Source organism: Camarhynchus parvulus, chromosome 4 (assembly GCF_901933205.1).
Source record: "Camarhynchus parvulus chromosome 4, STF_HiC, whole genome shotgun sequence".
NCBI classification, from domain to species: Eukaryota; Metazoa; Chordata; class Aves; order Passeriformes; family Thraupidae; genus Camarhynchus; species Camarhynchus parvulus.
Genome location: NC_044574.1, coordinates 71765492 through 71787033, shown reverse-complemented (window position 1 = coordinate 71787033; position 21542 = coordinate 71765492). Strand labels below are relative to the sequence as shown.

General features: G+C 41.0%; 1 protein-coding gene across 1 annotated transcript; it reads right to left on the bottom strand.

Annotated features, from left to right (window-relative positions):
* Positions 1-1322: 1322 nt before the first annotated feature.
* Positions 1323-21037, bottom strand: MGARP (mitochondria localized glutamic acid rich protein). Its single transcript, XM_030948362.1, has 6 exons — positions 20909-21037; positions 20695-20812; positions 19179-19282; positions 18021-18123; positions 13625-13906; positions 1323-1465 (listed from the first exon to the last, which is right to left on the bottom strand). Exons 1-6 carry the CDS (start codon positions 21035-21037, stop codon positions 1323-1325), a joined length of 879 nt encoding a protein of 292 aa, XP_030804222.1.
* Positions 21038-21542: the final 505 nt, after the last annotated feature.

Here is a 21542-nt window from a genome sequence, read left to right as displayed (position 1 = left end):
GTTTACAAGGGAAAAAAAAAAATATTCCTAACTCAATTGCCTTCTCTATGCCACAGCATTTATATGTTCCAGAGCAGAAAGAACTTCTTGGTTATTTGGTTTTCTGATGTGGCACCCTCAGGAACTCTTAGCTTTCAATTCAAGCAAAAATAAAAACCTTGAGAGGCACATGCTTGCAACTTTTCTGACAATAAAATAATAAATAAAGCCACATGAGAAAGACGCTAGCAAAATAGAAAGAATATTCAGTATTTTTCATTAGCACAAATTGCAAGTGCAGAGAGACTAATAATGAAAAAATTTATTTAAAATGAAACAGTCCAGGGGGCTATTGCTTTATTGTATAGAACAATAATCCAGAAGTCCAGTAGCCACATATAATTTAAACCAAATATCCAAAGGACATTTTTTGCTTGGAAGAAAGCTACAACTCTCAGGTCTTTATCCAGTTTGCATGGGACTAAGATAAAGCTATAAATAAACACACACTGTGACAATTTATATAGGATTTGCTCCCAGAAAACCACATGCTGCAATTGTACTGTGTACCTTTAGGGCTCTTTAGCAACTTCTTCAGTTGTCTTCTCCTCCTCAGAAACTGCAAATGGAGACAAAACACCAATGAGAAACACTGGAAATTATTTGTTCAGTGGCAAATAGTCAACTAAGTTGTTTCCCTTAGTCCAAAGGATCCTTGGACTAAAGGGATAGAATTTACAAAGCTATATTAGGTATGCAGACATTTTTCCTTTTAGCTTTTTAATTCTAATTTTAAAGAGTTTAGAGGCCAGACCTAAACTCTAAACTCCTGCTTAAATCTCAACAGTGGTGATTCTAATACACATTTTTCTTTGCATTCAATTACATCATTCAACTTCAAAAGCAATACCAGATTGTTTATAGTTGCATCAAAGCACTGCAAGTTTTATTCATACCACATGCACTATATTTTTCTTTACACCAATGCAATTTAGGAAAATTCCGTCTTTCAAATCAAGACAGATGTTGATAAAATGTGTTGTATGCAGCACAAGGGGAATTTTTTGTTTTTAATGAAGTTCACATCTTGCACTTACTGAGCAGGGCGCTGAGCTCACCACACTGCCGTGATCAAATTTAGCAACATCCTTCTACTGCACCACAGATAATTTGAAAATTGGATTTTCTGCTAAGGCTGTGATGCCAAACACAGCCATCATGGGCAGCCCCACAGCATCACTTGAGTTCTGCATGCTCTTGCAGCTGGTTCAGTGCACACAGCTGCCAGCACTTCACAGACACAAACATCCCAGACCCAGCTGGACTCTTGCACCCCCTGAAGTTCACCACAACTCCTCAGCATCGTTGTCCTGGCTCTTTGAGTCAGAGATCTCTTGAGCTGCTGAGGCTGCTCCTTCCTTGTCACTGTCTAAGTTTTCCTCATGGGCAGAAGAAGGTGCAACATCCAAGACTTTATTCACAGTTTCTATGAATCAAATTAGAAAGATACTTGTCTTCTCTTTCCATTCACCATCATAAATGAGGGTGGGTAACCAAGGCTCACAAAGCATGAAGTACCTGCCCAACATATACGCTTGAAGTAGCTGAACACAACAGGATCGATCAGATGATTCAATTTTATCATGGAAATAAAACTTTGCAAATGGAATTCCAGGGAAAGTCTGCCTCTTTCCAACCCTGGAGCAGAAACCTATAAACTGGAACTATTTTCATGTATATAGACATAGGCAAATAGTTTCTAATGTATAAATTATCTCTTGCAGATACTGTTGCTTTGTTTTCTGATTTCTGTCTAATTCATAGGACATTACATCTGCAGTCCACGTAACCTTGGAAAGACATCATGGGTAGTTTTAAAGTAAAAATATTCTAGCATCAGGCTGAAGATTCAGGCTGCAATGGCCAACTGGCCATTTTTCAATACTCCTTTAAGCATAAAGCAATCTGTCTCTATAAATAAAGCCTGTAACAGGTAACATTTAGTAGTAGGCAGTCTCTATACAGAGAACACATCACCCAGCAGTTGCATGTTAAATTTTACTTGAGTAAATTCTCTCGTATCCTGTTCTTCGTCCTGTCAGAGGCCTCCATCTTCACACTCTTTAACTGCTCAGTAGGAGGTTTGTCTCTTTCTTGATTCATCCTGTACTAAGCTACATGTCTATTAAAAACAGTAAGGAAACAGCTGCTTTAGGAGTTCAATAAATGCAGCCAATAGGAGTTTTACAGAGCTAGCATCCCATATATCTCCCCTTATCTATCCCCATATCTATCCCCAAATATCACCTTACAGCTAGTTAAATGCAGCATATTCTGAACATCAATTATTTCACTTTACTTTTCAGAATGCTTTCTGGATTTTGAAGAAGCAACAGAAAAAGGAATGCTCAGGGATTGGCACTTTTGCCTTTATAGGAAAAAGCTATGCAATAGAAATTGTACATTTGAAATTTTGGAACTTTAGATAGTTTACAGCAGGCAATACTTGATGTAATGCCATGTATTCACTATGGTAACAAGCTGCTAGGTTTCAGTTTGTAACATCATACATGCAGCTTATATTACCAAAAGTTCTTTCTCTGGCTGATAGTATTTAATATTTTTTTTCCTTGTGAGTATTTTAATTTCTTTTGCACTAAGAAGAGTAGATCAGTAGGCAACTAGAGGGAGCACCATGGTCTTTTCTGCTTTTTAACAAAGCCTCATTTCCTTTGGATGGGAATTGTGTTTATTTGTCTTCTACACGAATACCTGCCTTAAAACCAAACATTAACCACTTGTACTGAAAAAATTGTCTCTGGCCTGAATTATTCCTTATGGCAATCAGAAAGGCAATCTAATGCAAAAAATTTGGATTCCTCCCAAGGTGTTCATCCATGTCTCCGTGGAGTAGCTGTCACTGCCTAAAATACAAAGGGTCTTGTGGCAGGCATTGCATTTTGAAAACCTGGGTCTGTAGAATGGGTGTAGTATGTTTATATACAAAATTGCCCTTGGTTAGGGCACAGTCTTGTATCTGAGTGGCTTTCCCATCCATTCCTTGAGCACATGTGGCTGGAGCCCCCTTCCAGGTGCCACAGGTCTTTAGGAGAAGAGGAACGTGGCAGCAGCTGCTGGTGCCAGTGTCCATGCTCTGGGCAGCTTGCACTGGGTCATCCTTCAGGCCTTATCTCTGGCAAAGTCTCAGAGTGCCTGATGAAGATCTCGGCTCTTTGACATATTGCATGCTGTCCAAGTGTCTTCTAGTGTTTTGGATTAGGAAACAGTCTCCAGCCTCCTGATGGCTACCCTGAGCGTTCATTTGACACCAGCACAAATCTCCGCCTGTTTTTGGGTGGTTTGGGCACGTCTTGGACCAAACGCTCTGTATTCCATTCACAAGGCCAGCACATTTCTCTGTCCAAGGGAATTGCTGCCATGCCAGGGCAAAGCCAGATTAATGATGCCCTGGCAAGCTGAGAATGAACCCCCTGCCTATCTCAGATTTGGGACTGTCACATGGGGTCCTTCTGCATGAGGAACATCAGACAAACTGCCTGAGCCCTCACTGCTCAGCTGGTGGCACAAAGTGTGACAGAATTTAGGCATTTCTCCTTTGTGTTTCCCTGTTTCCCAGTGCTATTCACACCCTCTCTCTATTTTTTTTTAATCTGCATGCATTTCATATTTTTTCAATCCAGTTTAATCTCTTGCAATTGCTCCATGTAAAATCCTGCAGTAACACCCTATTTCATACATGATACTTTAATCTCTGCCTGGTACAATGGTGACTCATTTTCCATAATCCTTGGATGCAGGATTTTCTGTCTGTTCAATTATTGTTAATAAGCCTTTCATGAACTCTGCAGCAAATAATGGATGTAGCTAAAATTACTCCTAACTTTTGTTAGTTCAAACACTAAACTATTTAGCTTCTTTATTTTTTCAAAATATTTGTAGAGGAGTTACAGCATCTTCACTTGGTTCTGTGTTGTTTCCTGAATGATGATTAGTTTGAACACCTGAAGTCCCTGAATCTCTTCGTGCAGTGATGATTATGATCCATTTTGTCTACTTATGCCAGATTTCTTACAATTTCCACAGGCTGTAAGTGGACAAAACAATCTGAATTGTGCAACTGCTTCTCTGCAATGAGGACACATGGTATTTAATGTTACGCTTTCCATTGAATGCCCAGCTGCTGTATTGTCCTTATAGAACAATACCACTCCAGCTCCTTGACATCTTTACCAAAACACCCACTTGCAGCATTCCTGCCAAATGGATCTTAGCTAAGGGATAATTCCATCCTGACCCATACAATTTAAAGCCTGCCAAAAATTATTTTGTTTCCCTTCATATCGACAAAGTGGAGCTCATTGGGCTCCTTCTTCATTCTCTGGGGTAAACTTCCCCCTGCACACACATATCCTTCACCAAAAGCACTGGAGTTCAATGGCTTCACAATTTTCCTGCTTCATTTGGTGTGCTGTGATTCCCCCCATCCTAGCAGGAGCTATTACTCTGCAGAATATACAGAATATTACTCTACAGTATACAGAAGGATTACTTCACGGTTTCATACAAGGTGTTATATTGGTAGCAAAAAATCTCAGCCTCTGTGTATTTTTTTTTTTTGTAAAGTTTTTTTTTTTTCTCTTAAGCTTTTTCACTGGCTATTTGTCAATTTTCTCCTGGGATAAGTAGCTGCATCCCAGTATTGCTGGCTACAGCTTTCTTCAATTTTGCCAGGCATTGAGGTATACCATACACTTAGAGGTCTGAATTAGGACCTTAACTTTCCTGTGATTTCAACAAAAGACAATATAAAAGAACCTAAAGCCTTAGAGGAATCAAACTAATCACATTTGCTAACTGTAGCCACGGGGCATTGCATATTGCATCAACAGCTGTTGCTAAAGCACTCAGGATTTGGACACGCCAGGGATTTTGAGGGCAAACATCCCCAAGGTTAGGCTGAGCCACAACACACGTGCACTACACAACCATCAGTGTAGAACATCTGTGCAATACCCATTGCTGATGTCTAACAGGGAATCCCACCCCAAATACTCCCTGCTCCTGCCCAGGGCAGCTACAGGCACTCCCAGGCAGTCCTGAGCTCCTCTGCTTTAGGAGAGAACCGTTTGGAGAAGAAAGGCATCCTCCCAAATTGCACCTGCAGGAACAGAACACGACTGGGCAACACTACACATCCACCTAATGCAATGCCAAACCACTTCTGTGGTGGAAACACATCTGGCTTGAGTTGAATAAATACAGAACAGGAAATTGATTTTACAGACAAAAGAAAATTGTGGATTTATTCTGAAAGTTTGTGTTTAGTTGTTTTTTGGGGGGCTTTTTGTTTGTTTGTTTGGGGTTTTTTTTTAAGGCATCAGATTTAGGAAGCTCCAGTAGCTTATGAGCACAATATCCAACATTTCACCTAGAAATGTCATTTTTAGGAAACTATCTCTATCATTTCAGTGAAAGAAAACCCACCAAAACCTGCCTCCTATGTAAAGCAGTAATTCCTGCAGTCTTTAAAGACAATTTTTACTAGTGCTGAACTTGCAGCCCTGAGAGTGAGTGCAGAGCTACACACTTCTGTGCACCTAGAGTAGAAAACAGTCCAAGTGCAGAGTGATTCTGCATGCTCATGATGGTCAGTTTGAATTGTGTGAATATTTGTGAGCTCAGCAGAGCAGAGTGACAAGATAAGCAGGGACTTGTGTGCCCTGTGTGACTGACTCACCTCTGCTGCAGCTGATAACAAAAAATAACAAGCCCAGACTGACTTTCTCCCGGTAATAATAAAGGGAACCCCATGCAAGTGCATTGACTTCCAGAACCCAGATCCTACTGCTTGCATAGCCTGTTCCCCAAAAGCCTTCAAGCTTTTAAAACAAGCTTTCCAACTTTCCTGGGGCCGTTTTTATGCAGAAACAGCCTGAGGTTTTGTCTGGGATGTAAAGTCTAGTGCAAAATTTGGCCAGCTTACAATGGCAATCGTGTCCTACAACCTAGTAGAAAACATGATATAAGATGGCCTTGAAACAAGGAAGTAGAAGAGATACAAACTAATTTGTATATTATATTTTTTAATCTTACTGGATTTTAAACTTCTACCTTGTATTTTTAAGTGGTTTTCTAAGTATGTTTTCCTGATTTACAATAGAGATTAAGAAGACAGCTGTTCCAGATTTTAGAATGAAAGCTGTATTCAGTCTTTTTCTTGCTTGGGGAGAGATGGGGATTCCTTCCAGCAGGACAGAAGTTTTATAACGAGGTTATACAAGATAAGCCCAGCCTTCTCAGGAGTTCAGCCTGTATTTCTTCCCTCACTTTTGCATTTCCTTACCAATACATTTAAAGCTAATATATTTTGATTCTAATCCTAATTCTTTGATTCATTTAAAAGTGATCTTTCCAGTTAGAAACAACAACAAAAAAATTTAAACAGGCACTGGTATCCTGCAATTTTTAAAGATATTTAAAAATACACTTTTCTGAGTGAATCACTTTACTTGAGGTAGTATCCTTCATATGATGATTTTTTTTTCTAGGCAGTCAAGATGAGGCTGGTATCTGTAATGCCAAACACCAGGTTCAATTACTTTAAAAATATTCTTTGCAGAAGAATTTGGTTTTATAAAGCTAAAATAACACAAGTTAGCCAGCATGATACAAATGGAATCCACCTGGAGCACGCAAACCAAAGCTGGAGTGCAAAACAAGGCTTTGATAGTTCAAGCTGCCTGTAACATTACCAATGTCACACACTAATTCCAAAGGTGGGCAGGGAGGAGGGGGAAAGTCAAATTTAATTGTGAAATTAGAAAGAGTATTTTATTTACAGTCTTTTAGAGACCATCTTACATTAGAATGTGATGGTTTTGTTTACAGAAAGCTTCCTCAGTCAGGTCCATTGAAGGTCTCAGGATGTCCCCTGAAATGTTAAGATAAGCAGAGCAGAATATTCCTGGTTCATTTTAATAGTTTAAAGACCTGCTAATGGAAAACTGGCAGTGGAGTAGAACTGACTTTTAAAGAGTCAAATTCTGTCACGTTGGAAAAGTAATTCAAGAATTTCTTTGAGAAAACCTGCAAAACAGAGCACAAGCAGCAGGGGTACTTGGTTCACTCAGATCTAATCCCAGGGAGAAGACAGCAGTAGCAGCAAGAAACTGTAATTCCCTTTAAGAGCAACTTCACATATTTTGGTTCCATCAGCCTTAGGGAAAATGGAAAGGAAAATTGTTCCAAATCCTGAGGTGGTGGTGACAGCTGAGGTTCTCTTCCAAGCAGGGAGCTCAGCATGGAGGGCTTGCAGATGCCCATCAGCAACATCCCATCACCAGGAATGTCTCTCAGGACCATCTGAAATGTTCTCTGTCTCCTCTCTGGCATTTTATTCAGTGAACATTTAGGATTCCAACCAGCTAGAGCAAGTTACTCAACTTACTGCTTGGAAAGGAAAACCACTTTACACCTGCATTGGCCTTAAAAAAGAAAAAAAGGTCCTGGGTGGTTGACCACAGACCAATGCCTCTCTACAATACTGTGAAATCAGCACTTGAGCTCCACACAGGAAAAAATAAACTTTTTAGTTCCAAACAGAGTCAAGGGAAGAACAATTACTTAGAAAAGCACTGATTATTTTTCAGTCTGATCATACCTATCCTTGAATGCACAGGATAGGAACCAGTGGCTGGCAGCTGCTGGCCTGTTTGTGGAACCACCTGCCCTGATCATGCTGTGACTTGGACACAACATGAGGGCAGCCTCAACCCCAGCCCTCCCTCACTTCAGCCCATGGGCATCAGGAGTCTGTCCCTCTGGCATTCCAGCTATTCCATAGGATGAACACAAACCAAAGGCTCAGAGCCCCAGGTCTTTGGGAAACTGATGAGCAAAGGAAAGCTGGGATTTCTAATAAACCTGCCACTACACAAATATGACATATTCTCCTTTTTGCAAGCCATCCCCAAGCAATCCAGATAAAAATCATGAGGTCCAGCTGAGAGCCTAAACCATGGCATTATGAAGCCCATTAGGAAGAATAAAAATTTTCACCCCTCCATACAGAAAGAGAAACGTGTTCAATGAGCCAAGCACATCACAGGTTGTTTGTGTCTGATGTAGGTCACTAGTTCCCAAGAAAAGCCTCATTAGTTCACACTAATGACCAGAAGATTCCCTTGAAGAGAGTTTATTCTACAGTCGATGATTAGAAAAAAGATTCAGAGATGCCTATAATGGTCACAATAAAAGCACAACTGTGCATGTCACATTAATCCAGAATAGTTTATGATACCTCATAAATTTCAAGAATATTGTTTTATATTCTGTAGCATGGAATTGTAGCAATGAGAAGCAACTCACATTGTTTGTTTGTTTGTTTGTTTTAAACATCTTTAGTTACTGATTGGAATGGATCACAAGGAAAACTAGCATAAGTTAATATAAACCATGTGTATGAAAAACACCCTAATAATTTGATGTATTAAATCCTTTGGGAATTCTAAAAGCACTTCTAATCAAGACATTTTCTTTAACATTCCTCATACAAAGTAATGCATCAAGTTTTATCCACTTTATCCACAGTTTTTAAAGGAGCAAAGTTGTTGTTTGCAAAGGATGTTTTTCTCTGCTACAGGAAACATTGCCCAAAAATTAACTTCAAAATCCCCATCATTCCCATTCTGGTTTGAACTGCCACCATAGGAAAACAGCAAGGGGTCCCTGTTGCCATCTTTTCTCTAAATGAGGAGGCCAACAGTATTCCTGTGATTGTTGTATTTACAGGAAAATTTCAAACACAGGTAACACTGTGTACAGTAAATCAAATGCTAACAGATTTTGTTGTGCAAAGTGAGTTGTTGCTTTCCAATTTAAATACATACCGTTATTTTAAGGGTTTTTTAAGTCTTGACAATGAGCTATTAATACTAGTAAAAGCAGTACATCTATTTTCTCATTAATAGTGACATTAATTTAGGGATTATTATTCACTGTATGTCCTTCCACCATTTTTGAGAAGCTACTTGCCCCCTTGTTCTAGAATAGACAAATAGGAAGACAGTTATTTTAGGCAGTTCTCTCCCACTTATTTGTTTGCACTCAGCTGGGAACTTCTAGGGTCTTTTCCATTTTACCAAAATCTTCCTCCCCAGCCCAGTGCATGCTGTAAAATTCTTTTTTGGCTAAGCTGATCAAAACTGAACAGACTCTTCATGGACCAACTGGGGTCTTCAATTCTCAACTCTTGTGGGCTCTTCAACGCTCACAACTTTTACAGAATTTTTTTTCTAAAAATTGTTCACTTTCTTCCAACCGAGATTTTCCAGTTATGCTATGATGACTCATCTAAAACTCAGTTTTATGAAGGAAAAACAGGAGGAAGAAGAAGAGACTAGTGGCCAGTGTATGGCAATCAGATAAATGCAGCTGTCCAAGAGACAGATAAAAGAAAGTGATAAATGTGAAACAGAACTACCCAACAGCAGTTCCAGATACAGATACTTTCCCCGTAGGATAATATTTACATAATTCAACTTCTTAGGGCCTAATTTAGTTAGATCAGTCTATCATAACCAGTAAAGGGAAAAAGTCCTCATTCCTCCACCTCACACAAACAGATGCCTAGAATGGTGTGCCTGTTCTACTGAGCAGCACCATTCTGAAAGCCTCTGAATAATTATGAGCAATTGCAAATCACCCTGAGGACTCTTCGGTAATTTTCTAAGTACTACCAGTGTCAGCACACCCAGAATTTGGTAGTGCACCAAGCCAAGCCAGTGTGCACTGATCATATCAGGTGCCTTTGTCTGCTTGGCACCACTGTATGATGGGCTCAGCAAAAGTCCTGCCCCGAGAGCAGCAGCTCCTGTGCAGAGCAGCCTCCATTTGTTTCCCTAGGCTGCAGACAGCTGCCACTGCAGTGTGTTTGAAGCTTAGCATGGAAAACACTGGCACATTCACTCACTAATCCTCCCCAAACCCAGGCGCTCACTCAAATGGCCTTGGAAAGAACAAACAGAGACCATGCCCTTCAATGCTTTAAAGAATAGAAAAAAAACCTGTTAGAGAAGTCAGGAAGAAATCTGGAAAAGCACAGTTTGGGGCTAATTGCTTCTCTTATTTCAGCTGATAATGGCAAAACCTCAAGCCTCGATACCAGAGTTGGAGAAGAATTTATGGTGGCAACCCAAACACCAGAAGTCACAGATGCCTAATCCAAATAGCAGTTTGCCAATTGGTGAATTTTACAGCATTTGGTTTGTCTGAAGAAAAATGTAATCTATGGTCACACACACAGACTATACTGTGAAAGGAGAACAACAGGAATTTAACCAGTAACCAAGAGTGACAGCTCAAGCAATAAAAAAGTAGACAGAATTAGAATTTAGAGGAAGTTAAAACCTTGGGAACAGAGTAACGTAGTTCAGTACTTATTTTGGTAACAGTATTTCACAGAATTCCAGATTGGAATTGTGGATTGTAAATTGCTTAACTTGAGGCAAGGAGAGCATTCCAGGCAGGTACCATTGTTAACTGTCTGAAATGGAAATGATCCTGATTAAGTACTAAACATCCTCCTCCAAGGCTGGGTTGGGTTTTTGTTTGATTGTTTGTTTGTTTGTTTGGTATCTGTTTTGGTTTAGGTGGGGGGTTTTCTGCACATCCATGTAAAATGATACATTTACATTTTCTTTATACAGAAGCTGGAGACAAGCATCCCTTCACAGCTTGCACTTCCAAACATTAGAGAAAGCTTTGTAGATTAAAAGCTTTATAGATTAAAAGAAACAATGGCATCTGAAAAAGCAGAGGTTCACTGGTAACAATAAAAATACTTACACTTTCATCTGCAGAAGTAACACCAAGTTGCCAACAAAACTAGTTAAAGTTACTTAAATATATACTTTTTTTCCAAAGTTCTGAAAGAAAAATCCTCTCTACCTCAGTACAAGTGGAGCTATGCTACTTTTTCCCTCTAAATGGAGATAACATGAATGACAAAGATGGTTAAATCCAAAACGGAAAGCTACATCCAGAAGGATTTTAATTAGAATTTTTTTAAGCACAATAGTTGTTGGCTGCAAGTAGACGCTGAACTGAGTGGTAGAGAGAAAGCAGAGAACTTTTGAAACAAACCCTCATCTTCTTGTGAGCATGATGCCAATGGAAACTTGTTCTTATGTAGCTCAGAGGAAAGGGATGCTGGTTTAGGCCTGTGTGTCAGACCATGTGCTGCTGCTGGCCTTCCTTCACGGTCAGGAGCTCCTGGGAAGAACTGCTCTGGGGGTCCTGCTGCTCTTCTGCAGGCAGGACCACGGTGAGGAGAGCTGGACGAGGCAGCAGGGAGTGCTAAGGTGACCTGGAGCAGGAGCCTGTCCAGCCTCCCAGGCCAGGACTTGGGTTACACTGCGTGTAACCTCATGTGAACCACGGGCAGGTCCCCAGGGGTCACCACCCTGGTCACAGCTGTCACCAGCAGCTGTTCACAGCAATCTGCACGGGGCTCCAGTGGCACAGGACAGCTATAACACCCCAGGAGCACCCAAGAGATCAGGCAAGGAGAACGCTCCTTTGCACTGGATGTAAAATTTCTTGCTAGCTTTACCACCCCGCCAAGAAAAACCACTGCAGCAAGGTTTGGTAGGAGGCACCTGGGATGACCCTCAGACTCCTTTACAACTTTCAGCATAACAGAAGTCTGGACTAGACCTTAGAAATCAGTAATTTCTAAAGAGCTGCTCCACTTCCAGGAAATACCAGCAGGAACTAACAATTACAAGCCATATTTCTTCTTATCAAATAGTGGTCACAAAGTACATGACATCAACATGTCCAGAATGATCACAGAACCGCCAGAGAGTGATTAGGGTTGGAAAGGACCTTAAACCTTAAAGGCCATCTCATTTCAACCACCTGCCACGGGCAGGGACACCTTCCACTAACCCAGGTTCTTCAGAGCCCCTGCAACCTGGCCTTGAGCACTTCCAAGAATGGGGCATCCACAGCTGCTCTGGGAAACTGTTCCAATGCCTCACCACCCCCACAAGAAAGACTCTATTCCTAATATCTAATCAATTTATGCACCTTGTTTCACAGGGAAGATCCCAGCTTCCCTTTCTCAGGGAAGAGCCTCTACAATAAAATGGCAGAAATATTTACCATACAGAAGATCCTACCTTATCCAACAATGGACAGTTATTCATAGATAAGCACTGCCAAAGGAATACACAACCACCTCCAGACACAAGCAAGTGCTTAGGAAATTAAAGGGAAATTTTGCAATTGCTCTCTAGAGCAAGAAATGCTGCAATACATTTTTAAACATATCTCTTGATGGCTCTAATTCACCAAATTTAACATAAAACAGACTACTTCCTTTCTAAATGTAGTGGCCTACATAGTCCATAGAAATGGAAATTTCTAGGGCTCTAGGTATTTTAACTACTACCTTATAGATATTTCTATATGCAAGCAGTAATAATGACAGCCAAGGTACTTACTTCTACTTTCTATAAACTGTAGTACAGCAGATCAGACTAAGAATTGTTTTAAAATTGTTTAAAATAACAATTGTTTAAAATAAGAATTGTTATTTGGAATAGATGGTTTCAGAGACAAGCACAGGAACTAATCACATTTGAATTAAAATCACATTCATACATAGACCTTTCACAAAACTCAGCAATTAGAAGTGCTGCACTATTTCTCAAGTTTATTTGTTAAAAAGGCAATTAAGATGCATCCATTCCTCACTGGAGTCACCAAGAAAAAAGTGACAATCATTCCAAATCTGCTAATGCCTTTGATGGTACTGTGATAAATGCCCATAGATTAGCAGTCAAAATATTTTTAATCTCAGTTTGATCTGTGTTTTAGACACATCCTCTCAAGACCAGTAGTAAAAAGAAAAGAAAAAAAAAACCCTTAAAATCTGCCAAATTAAATTATAACCCTGTATCTTGCACATTTTATGGATAGTTTTGCATTTGTATTATTGCAATTTTTTTAAAAAGCACAATAAACCAAAATATTTCAAACACCCTGACAGCTCAAAATACTGAATGTTTTGCCACTTAACCAATTTCAGTGTTTAACAACAATTTGATGTTTTATTGTGTTGTGAAAATTTAGTCTAATATATTCTTAAAATTGAGACCATGACAGCATTTCCTTTGCTATGCAAGATCCTGTTTCAGTTACATTGATAGAACAGATATAATTATTCAGTGTGAATATCTTTGGAATAGCTAGTGAACTAAAGTGTTTAGATTCCTTAAAAAACCCTTGAGAACTACATCACTAAAACAACTGCTTAACTGATCACGTTATAAGCTCAACTTACTATCTTAAGAAATAGGATGGGGTATGGAAATAAAACATTTTACTCTACTTGTTTTAGACAGTAACTCTGGTGCCAGAGGCGGGATGCTTTCAGAGACACTGATTTAATAAACTTAATTACCTTGTGCTCATGATATGTCAATGTTAATGCCTGAATTAGTTTTCACTGCAGGACAAACTCCATTAGGAACACTGATGCTCATTCTCAGTGTTCTGTAAGAGGCAGAGCTTTAGAACCCACGACACACACACACAAAAACGACATTCATAAATTAACCTTGAACTGCAGCAGCTTCTGAATTATCAGCAAGTTCCAAATTAGCATCAGCTTCTGAATTAGTAGCAGCTTCCTGCTGTGCTTCCTCCATAGCACGGGGTTCCTCTGGAGCCAGTGAGTCATCCTCCCCTCCAGCTTCTGGGGACACCCCAGAAGTCTCATCCTGTGCTGTGGGTCCAGCACTCTCCTCCTGTGCTGCAGGTTCCACAGCAGCTGCTGCCTCAGCTTCTTCCATGGCCTCCTCTGCTCCAGTGACTTCTTTCACCTCTTCTCCATCACCTTCTAAGGATTTATTCAACACAATAGAGAGAGTAAAATGCATGCATGCAACAAAAAATTCACCAAATAATTTTTATCATCATCGTCCTCATTTAAATTTGAAGTGGGAAGCTAAGATTTGGGATCAGAATTAACAAAAAAGATCAATAATTAATCCCCCATATTTTCTAATGTGGCATCAAAAAACTAGGTTTTTAAGATGAGGAAACCATATTCTTAATTACTGATTTCATTACATGTTTCAGTGTAGTAAGAAAAGAAACTGTGGCTCAAAGCAAGTGTTGGGGGTGCAGTGAAGGATAAAAAAGGACAGTGCCAAGTGTTGCTTCAAAGCACTCTGCTGAAAGGGCCAGTGATGGTGCACACACAGGAGCCAGAGGGAGCATGACTCTGTGGAATTACCACGTGGGGAATAAGACATTTGGTCTTATATAGGTAAGAAAATAACTTGCTAATTTCAAGTGGTCAGAGCTCGCTTTTTTAGATATATGACCACTTATGACTGACTATTTTCTTTTTACAACTCACAAGTCCCTTTTAAAGACTTGTTTACACTACTATGGGTCCAACTCCTTAGAACCTGAAAAACAGTGTTTCCCAGTCATGCATCACTTCAAATTCAGCTGAGACAAGTCATGACAAACTAACAGCACAAAGCAACAGAGATGCTAAACCACCATGCAAACATGCACTAACATCAAGTTCACAAAGGAAAAGTTATACACCAACTGTTCATCACAAGTTCACCACTAGAACGGACTCACCATGCAAAAAAAAAAAAAAAAAGAACTGGAAATAAGTTTGTAACAAAGTGTGAACTATGTGAGAATTGAAACAAAAGAGCTTAAAGAGACATAGTCAGAGTTTGCTTGATTCTTTTGTATCTGTTTAAAAACTAAACAGATCAGTTTCATTTCTTGGTCTTCTGCCAGTGAAAGCCTATAATTTGGTGTTCAGGTTTCAGGACAAGTCCATTCATTGCTTGGTGAAAATCAAAACTTTGCATTATGCAATCTGATCATGTCCCTTTAAGAAAACATTGTTTTTAAAAACCCCTTAATTCATTACACAAAGAACAGGCTAGCAGCCAAGATCAGCATTCAGTACGCTTTATTGGACAGTCAAATATAGAGTGCATTAATTCAGAACAGCCAGCTTCTCCATCTCAGAACTGCCTTCTACAAAGCAGATTCAGTAATAAGCTCAATATGGTTTGGCCTTGCAAACACAGGTAGTTCTTTAAAAGTCTCACACAAATGGAGTTTTACAATAGAAGGTACAAAGTCATCCCAAGGTAGGCTGCAGTGTACTCAATGGTAAACGATTGTCCTTTGTTTGTATTTAACTTCCTCAGGTTTGCAAAGAGATTTCCCTTGTGTCTGGAAAGTGTAAAAGCAGAGCATAGATTAGAAAGTCTGGAGAGTGTAAAAGCAGAGTATAGATTAGAAAGATTGAATCAGCTTGTGACAAGTTAAAAAGAAAGTCATAGCTAAAAAAGAAAGAAATCAGGAACAATCTTAAAGGACACAAACAACAAATGGAAGACAAAACTCACTAAATAAGCAAGGAGAACATCCTGCAAGGCAAACATCATTTTACATTGAAATGATGTCCCAGATTTTCTACTGCTACTTTGAGTCAGGCCTCTTCCAGGGGCTTTTTAAATCCCTCCCTAATCTGAGAGTAGCTTTCAGTCAAAACGAGCCACAGAAAATTTGCTATCAGATCTCTTTCTAAATGTCTGTTATCATTAATTAAAATACCATTAAATATAATTTCAACCCTCTAATAAGCAAAGAACCCTAGTATGATTCTTTCTCTTGTTTTGACAGACTTGTTTGCTATGTACAGTTCTCTGTAATAGACATTTTGGGCTCAGGCACAAGGGGAGAATTTTCCACCACATGAGAAATCCTATCAAAAGAATCTCTGATCAGCTGCTCTCCAGCATTAAGTTCTTCCACCTAGGAAGTTCTTTTACCAGAGGCAGCAAATATGCCATGAACATGCTGCTTGGCATACTGCTTTTCTATCCATCACTTCATAAGGTTACCAGCTCTGCTTTAGAGCTTATTTTAAGCTTGATGTAATATGCCCCTAAAAAAATATCAGAATACTTTGAGAACAGAATTTTTAACTGCTCTTTTCAGCAATGCTTTCTGGGAAAAAGTATAAGGACTGACTCTAAAGAATGCACAGGGAAAGAAACTGCAATGGCACTTCTGGGAAAAGCAATACTATTCTAACACTCTGTGACAAGGTAAACACAGAAATATGACTATGCAGGGAACAGGAGAAAAAGGGGGGGAAGAGGGGTGATAACTCTTTTGAGAATGCACGCAGAGGATTCTGTAGGAAAAGTAAGAACAGAACTGATGATCATTCTTTATGTTCTGTTCTTTTGGGTGTACACAGCTGGGAATGAAGAAGGATTTAAAAAAGGAGCTGATTCAATGGTGGTTTTGTAGTGTGAATTGGAATTAACTACTCAGAAGTCCAACTAAAAACTCTGGGTTGAGCATTTATTCAGAAGTCAAACATTGAAAATAATACAGGAAACAAGTTTCAACTGCATTCACTGAATGGCCTTAGAAACATTTTGGACTTCTTACTATCAATAAAAAGGGAGGCAGCAATCATCTGCCACTGGTTGTGACTTTTATGTGACTTATTAAGCAGCAGATGATGGGATGTCTGGAGATCAGCTGCTGAGCACTCAGTGCTCTGGGTATTTCACTCCAACATGTGGAGAGGCCAGGGCCACAACTCAGTACCTTGCAGAAGTGCACCTTAGGAGAAAAGAGACATCACTGTTGGAAGGTTGGAAGGTTTGCTTAATGGTTCCCCATTCTCCCAGCTACAGCAGTCAGAATGTAATAAGGGTAATCCCCACTTGTGTCCTGAACAGCAGGACACCAGGCCCCTGGGAGAGATCTACTTTGGTCCTCATTACATTTTCTATTTTAGGGACAATGAAGGATTGCAAATTGTGGCTGAATTCTCAGCATTTATTTAAACAATTGAGTTTTAAAACTAAACTGCTTTCTTTTTTGGAAATTAAGGTATTTTACTACTTTAAATCTTAAGGTCTGTAGTTTTAATGTTCTGAAACTAAAGCATTTGTTGTAGAAGTTCAAGGCTAACAACCTCTAAAGGAATAATTACAGAGGCAGACAATTTAAACCATGCTCTCACACCGAAGACAAAATTTAAACTCCTGATACTTTAATCAAATGTATTCTTTGTGTGCATGCAAATATATTAAATCAATTCTTGAAGTCAACAGTATAAAAAAAAAGGAAGAGCTTCAAGTGCTCTGGCTTCAATGCTTAATTCTTTTAAATAACAACCAAAAAATATTTAAATATCCTTAAAATTTTTTCCTAATTGCTTTTCCTAGCAAGGCCATGCTTGCCAAAGTTCTACCCTTTACATTAATGTGAAATTAACATCAATTAACACTAATTGATGTGGACAGGTACAACATTCCATTACAAGTATTTGAACTAACACAGTCTAATTATTCAAGCATGAGGAGCTAAGTAAGGATTTGCTATACATTGAGGTAATGCCTGCATTTCATCTAACCCCAAATTAGAAAAGACAAAATCAAAGTTGTAGGACAAAAAATTGATGCAAGTTATTTTTTATTTTTATGTAGGGTTTTTCCTCTATTGAACTGTATTTCCTGATGGTAGGTGGCCTGAAGCCAACCTGCTGACTAAGAAAAGATATTATCTTCTCCCCCCCACTAAAAACAAAAGAACAAAATTGATTTTGACAGCATTATGTATTCAGTCAAGTTTCATTAGGCTTCCAGTAAATCAAATACCCATTATACTATTAATAGTATTCACACATCAACTCTTTCCACTCAAAGAGACTCCACAGGCAGATCAAAGACCAGATTAGTGCCTGAACATTAAGGCCACTACCAAAATTTGTGCAGCAGCAGGAGCTTTGTAACAGAACAATACTGTACAACCACCTCTGTCTTCAGTCCCACTCACACAGTTCAGACAAGGACGTGGACAGTGCTAAAGCCTGATTAGACAATATAGAAATCTGTTCCAAATCCTCATGTACCCAGGGAACAAGAGAAAGGAGCTCAACTCACCCTTTCTTGACCAAGGATTGCTTTTCTGCTCCTCAGCTCTCTCACGAAGAATATTTGTATTTTCAACAAACTTGCTGCGGGGTGAACTGACTACTCTGTAGGCCTGAAAGGGAATTATGCCTGAATTTACAGCTACATCCCTACAAATTTACCAAACACAAAGAGGAAAGAGGGAGAGAAGGGATTTTAAGCAAATGTTACTGCCCATTTAAAATGCATATAAAATTTATCCTAAGCAAGGTTTAAAAAAATTAATAATCTGCTAAACTAATATATTTATGTATTTCATATTTCTCCATTGTTAGAAAGCAAATACAATATACCATGCAGCTTTTGAAGTGCTGCAGTGTTTCAGGAATTGAAAACAGCATTTTAAAAGATAATTACATTAAGATTTCTATTTTTGTAATGTGGTAAAAATGTGACAGGAAGAGACTGTGTTATTCATCCAGAAATGCAATCATACATGTTTGATATTTTGAACAAATAGCTGCTTACCATTCAAAAGGATTATTTTGTGGGACAGGGAAATATGTACATCTCTGGGGTGTGCTAGGCACTATCTCAGATCTTGCAGGAGAGGGGTAGAGGGAAGCTATAGAACGGAGGGTTTAGGGATGTGAAGCACAGAATTGGATACATTTAGAAGCAGGGAGGAGAACGGTTACCGAAAAGCTCAACAAAACCAGATGCTTACAAAACTTTAACATGCTTTCTTGAAGTAACTAATGCTGTTATCTTCCTTTTTTGTGCCCAAATTAACAAGGTTTGTATCTTCCCCTCGCAGCTTCAGATTGCTTATTTCACATCTGCCTCGCCCACTTTGAAACACTGCTAATGTTTCTGGTTGACAAGACAAGGCAAGGGGTTAGAGACAGGTGCCTTACTCAATCTTTGGACACATTCACTTCACATGGTTTTAAGCATGCTTTCCACTGAGAGTGACCCAGCACTACTTACCAAAGTAACAGTCAAACAGGCAAGCAATAGGCTTTCACCTTCACTAAATCCTCTTAAGCTGATTTCTAAGTTAGGCTGCACTTAGCTGCAATATCTGCATTCATTGATGGTTTGCATCTTGACCATACTCTAACCCTGCACACACCTTATACCATGCCGGCTCAGAAAGCACAGACAGCTCCATCCCCAAACACTTACATAAAATAAACCACCAAAAGCAGCAACACCAGCAAGGAGATAGATCATCATGCTGTCTCTAGAAGAGCCAGGAACACTCCCAGATGACATCTGGCGAGGAGGCGCTACAAAAACCATTAGGGAAAGTGATGTCAAGTGCTGCTAAAATATGATCACAAAAAAGAATTATGGAACCTGAACCCTGTATGGGAAAGGATGATTCAAAAAGGTTATAAAAACAGATGCTGATGCATATTAATGTATCCTGTGACTGAGTAACACAGGGTGTGGTGCTCCATGGCTGAGCTCTTCCTAAAAGGTGTTTTTCTGTGAACTGTGTTGTCTACCATCAGCTTCCAAGTACTGGGCACAGTCTATATAGACTAAGGAATGTTAAAAAAAAAAAAGGAATGTAAAAAGCTCCTGACTAAGGTAGGTAAAATAATTATCTGTCCTTATTCCTTATGATCAGCGGAAGTAATGAATTCTCTCTTCAGGGTAATAACAGGGAATTTTTTAAAAAGCTTTTTCATTTGAATTCATGTTCTTTCACTCTCAGACTGCTGACACTTTGATCCATACCCTTCACCTCATGAATTGGCCAACAGAGCAGAGAGGTAGAACTACAGACTTTTTTACCTAACTTGATACATATTAACTGTAACAGTAGCGCTACCCATTCATTTGTTATAAACTGATTCTTGGTACAGTCTTGGATCCATCTGTACACCTCAAAAAGAGAACCATGAAAAACAGACGTCATTCTCTTGGTCAACAAAGCTTTCTGCGAAATTTTGTGACTTGATCCCAGATGAGAAATGTCTCATTGAAAAAGCGCTCATGAAAAATAAAATAGCTCTGAGCATTGCAATTGACAGCTGCAAAAATAATCGCAGTGTCAAAACACGGCCATCGTGTGCTAGGTTATGTTTAGCATCATCTGTCTCATGACACAATTCTCAGACTCTTCTCCAATAGCCGGGCATCCTCATGGATTTGCATACATTTATATTTTCGTTCGGCAGCAGTGTGTCCTTAACCCTCCCCCCCGGGGCAGCCGGCTATAGGACAGCGATCAGCAAGCTGCCATCGCCCAACGCGGCTGGCAGATTTTTTTTTGCCAGTGGTTACACAACCCCTGATGCGCCAAAAGCCACGGTTGTGGCGCACCGGGTCTGCTCCCGTTCCGGACCGGGGCCGGCAGCCCTGCCGAGGCGCCGCCGCTCCGGCTGCCCTGGCGGGGGGATGTACCCCGCTATTTCATAAGGAAGGGAAGGCAGCAGCGGCCTCCGCTGTGCCATGGGGCGGGGGCAGGGGGTCCCGGACCGGCTCTGCTGCCCGGCGGAGCTCTGCAGCAGCCAGTGCCGGAGCCCAGGATGACCGAGCAGCCGCGCCCGACTGCCGCCCGCCCCCGCCGCACCTGTCCCGGCCCCACGCCGCCCCGCCCGCGACCTCCGCGCATCCCCTCCGCCGCCGCCACCCGGTCCGCGCCCCGTCACGCCATCCCGGGACCGCTACGCGGCCCGGCCCCGCGTACCACGCTGCTTGAGGCGGCTGGCGGCGGCAGGGGCCCTGCTCAGGCGGGCGGCCAGCGCCTGCGAGGCGGCCCCTGCAGAGGGACATGGTGGCGGAGCGGCGGAGCAGAGCGAAGCCGGCTCTCAGCTGCCCGTCGCGGCGGGGATGCGGCGGCAGAGCCCGGTCCCGCCTCGGTGCCGCGGGGGCGGGCCGAGCCGCAGCCCCGCCCCGCGCACCTGGACGCCGCTCCCGGCCGGGGCTGTCCCGGTGGCGGCGGGGACGGAGCGGAGCCCCGGCTGCGGCGGGAGGGGGAAGCGGAGCGCACATTGCGCGGGGCCGGGGCTGCCGACACCGACCTGCCCCATGGCAAGGGAGCGGCGTTCGGTACTGACCGCAACAACTGACCCGGGATAATAGGGATGGCATGGACCAAGGAGAGGGAAGATAGGGAGGAACTACTGTTTTACTTCAAAAGGAATTTTTCCAAGAGAAAAACAAAAACAAATAAGAAGTCAACTAAATTGACGGCGAAGGGCACTCGGGTTAAGCACGGCGCCAAAGGCGCTCGGTGTTGGCAGTGAGACGCTCGAAGTGAACCGCTGCTCTGGGATCATGTCGACTGTCACAGTGAAGGGCATCGTCGGGTCAAACCTGTGCAGCTATCCTTGTCCTACCTACATGATTAGGCAGTAGCCCTGTTCCTCCTCCTTTCTCTATACAGAGCTTCTTTGTTCCCTAATGATCATCTAATGCCATCACATTCTGCCGTGATGGCCTTTTTCCAGCCTTTGTCCTTGACTGACCTTGATGCACGAAGAGCGGGCAGAAGTGTTCAGAAGGCAGTGCTCACACCCAACACTGACATGGGCT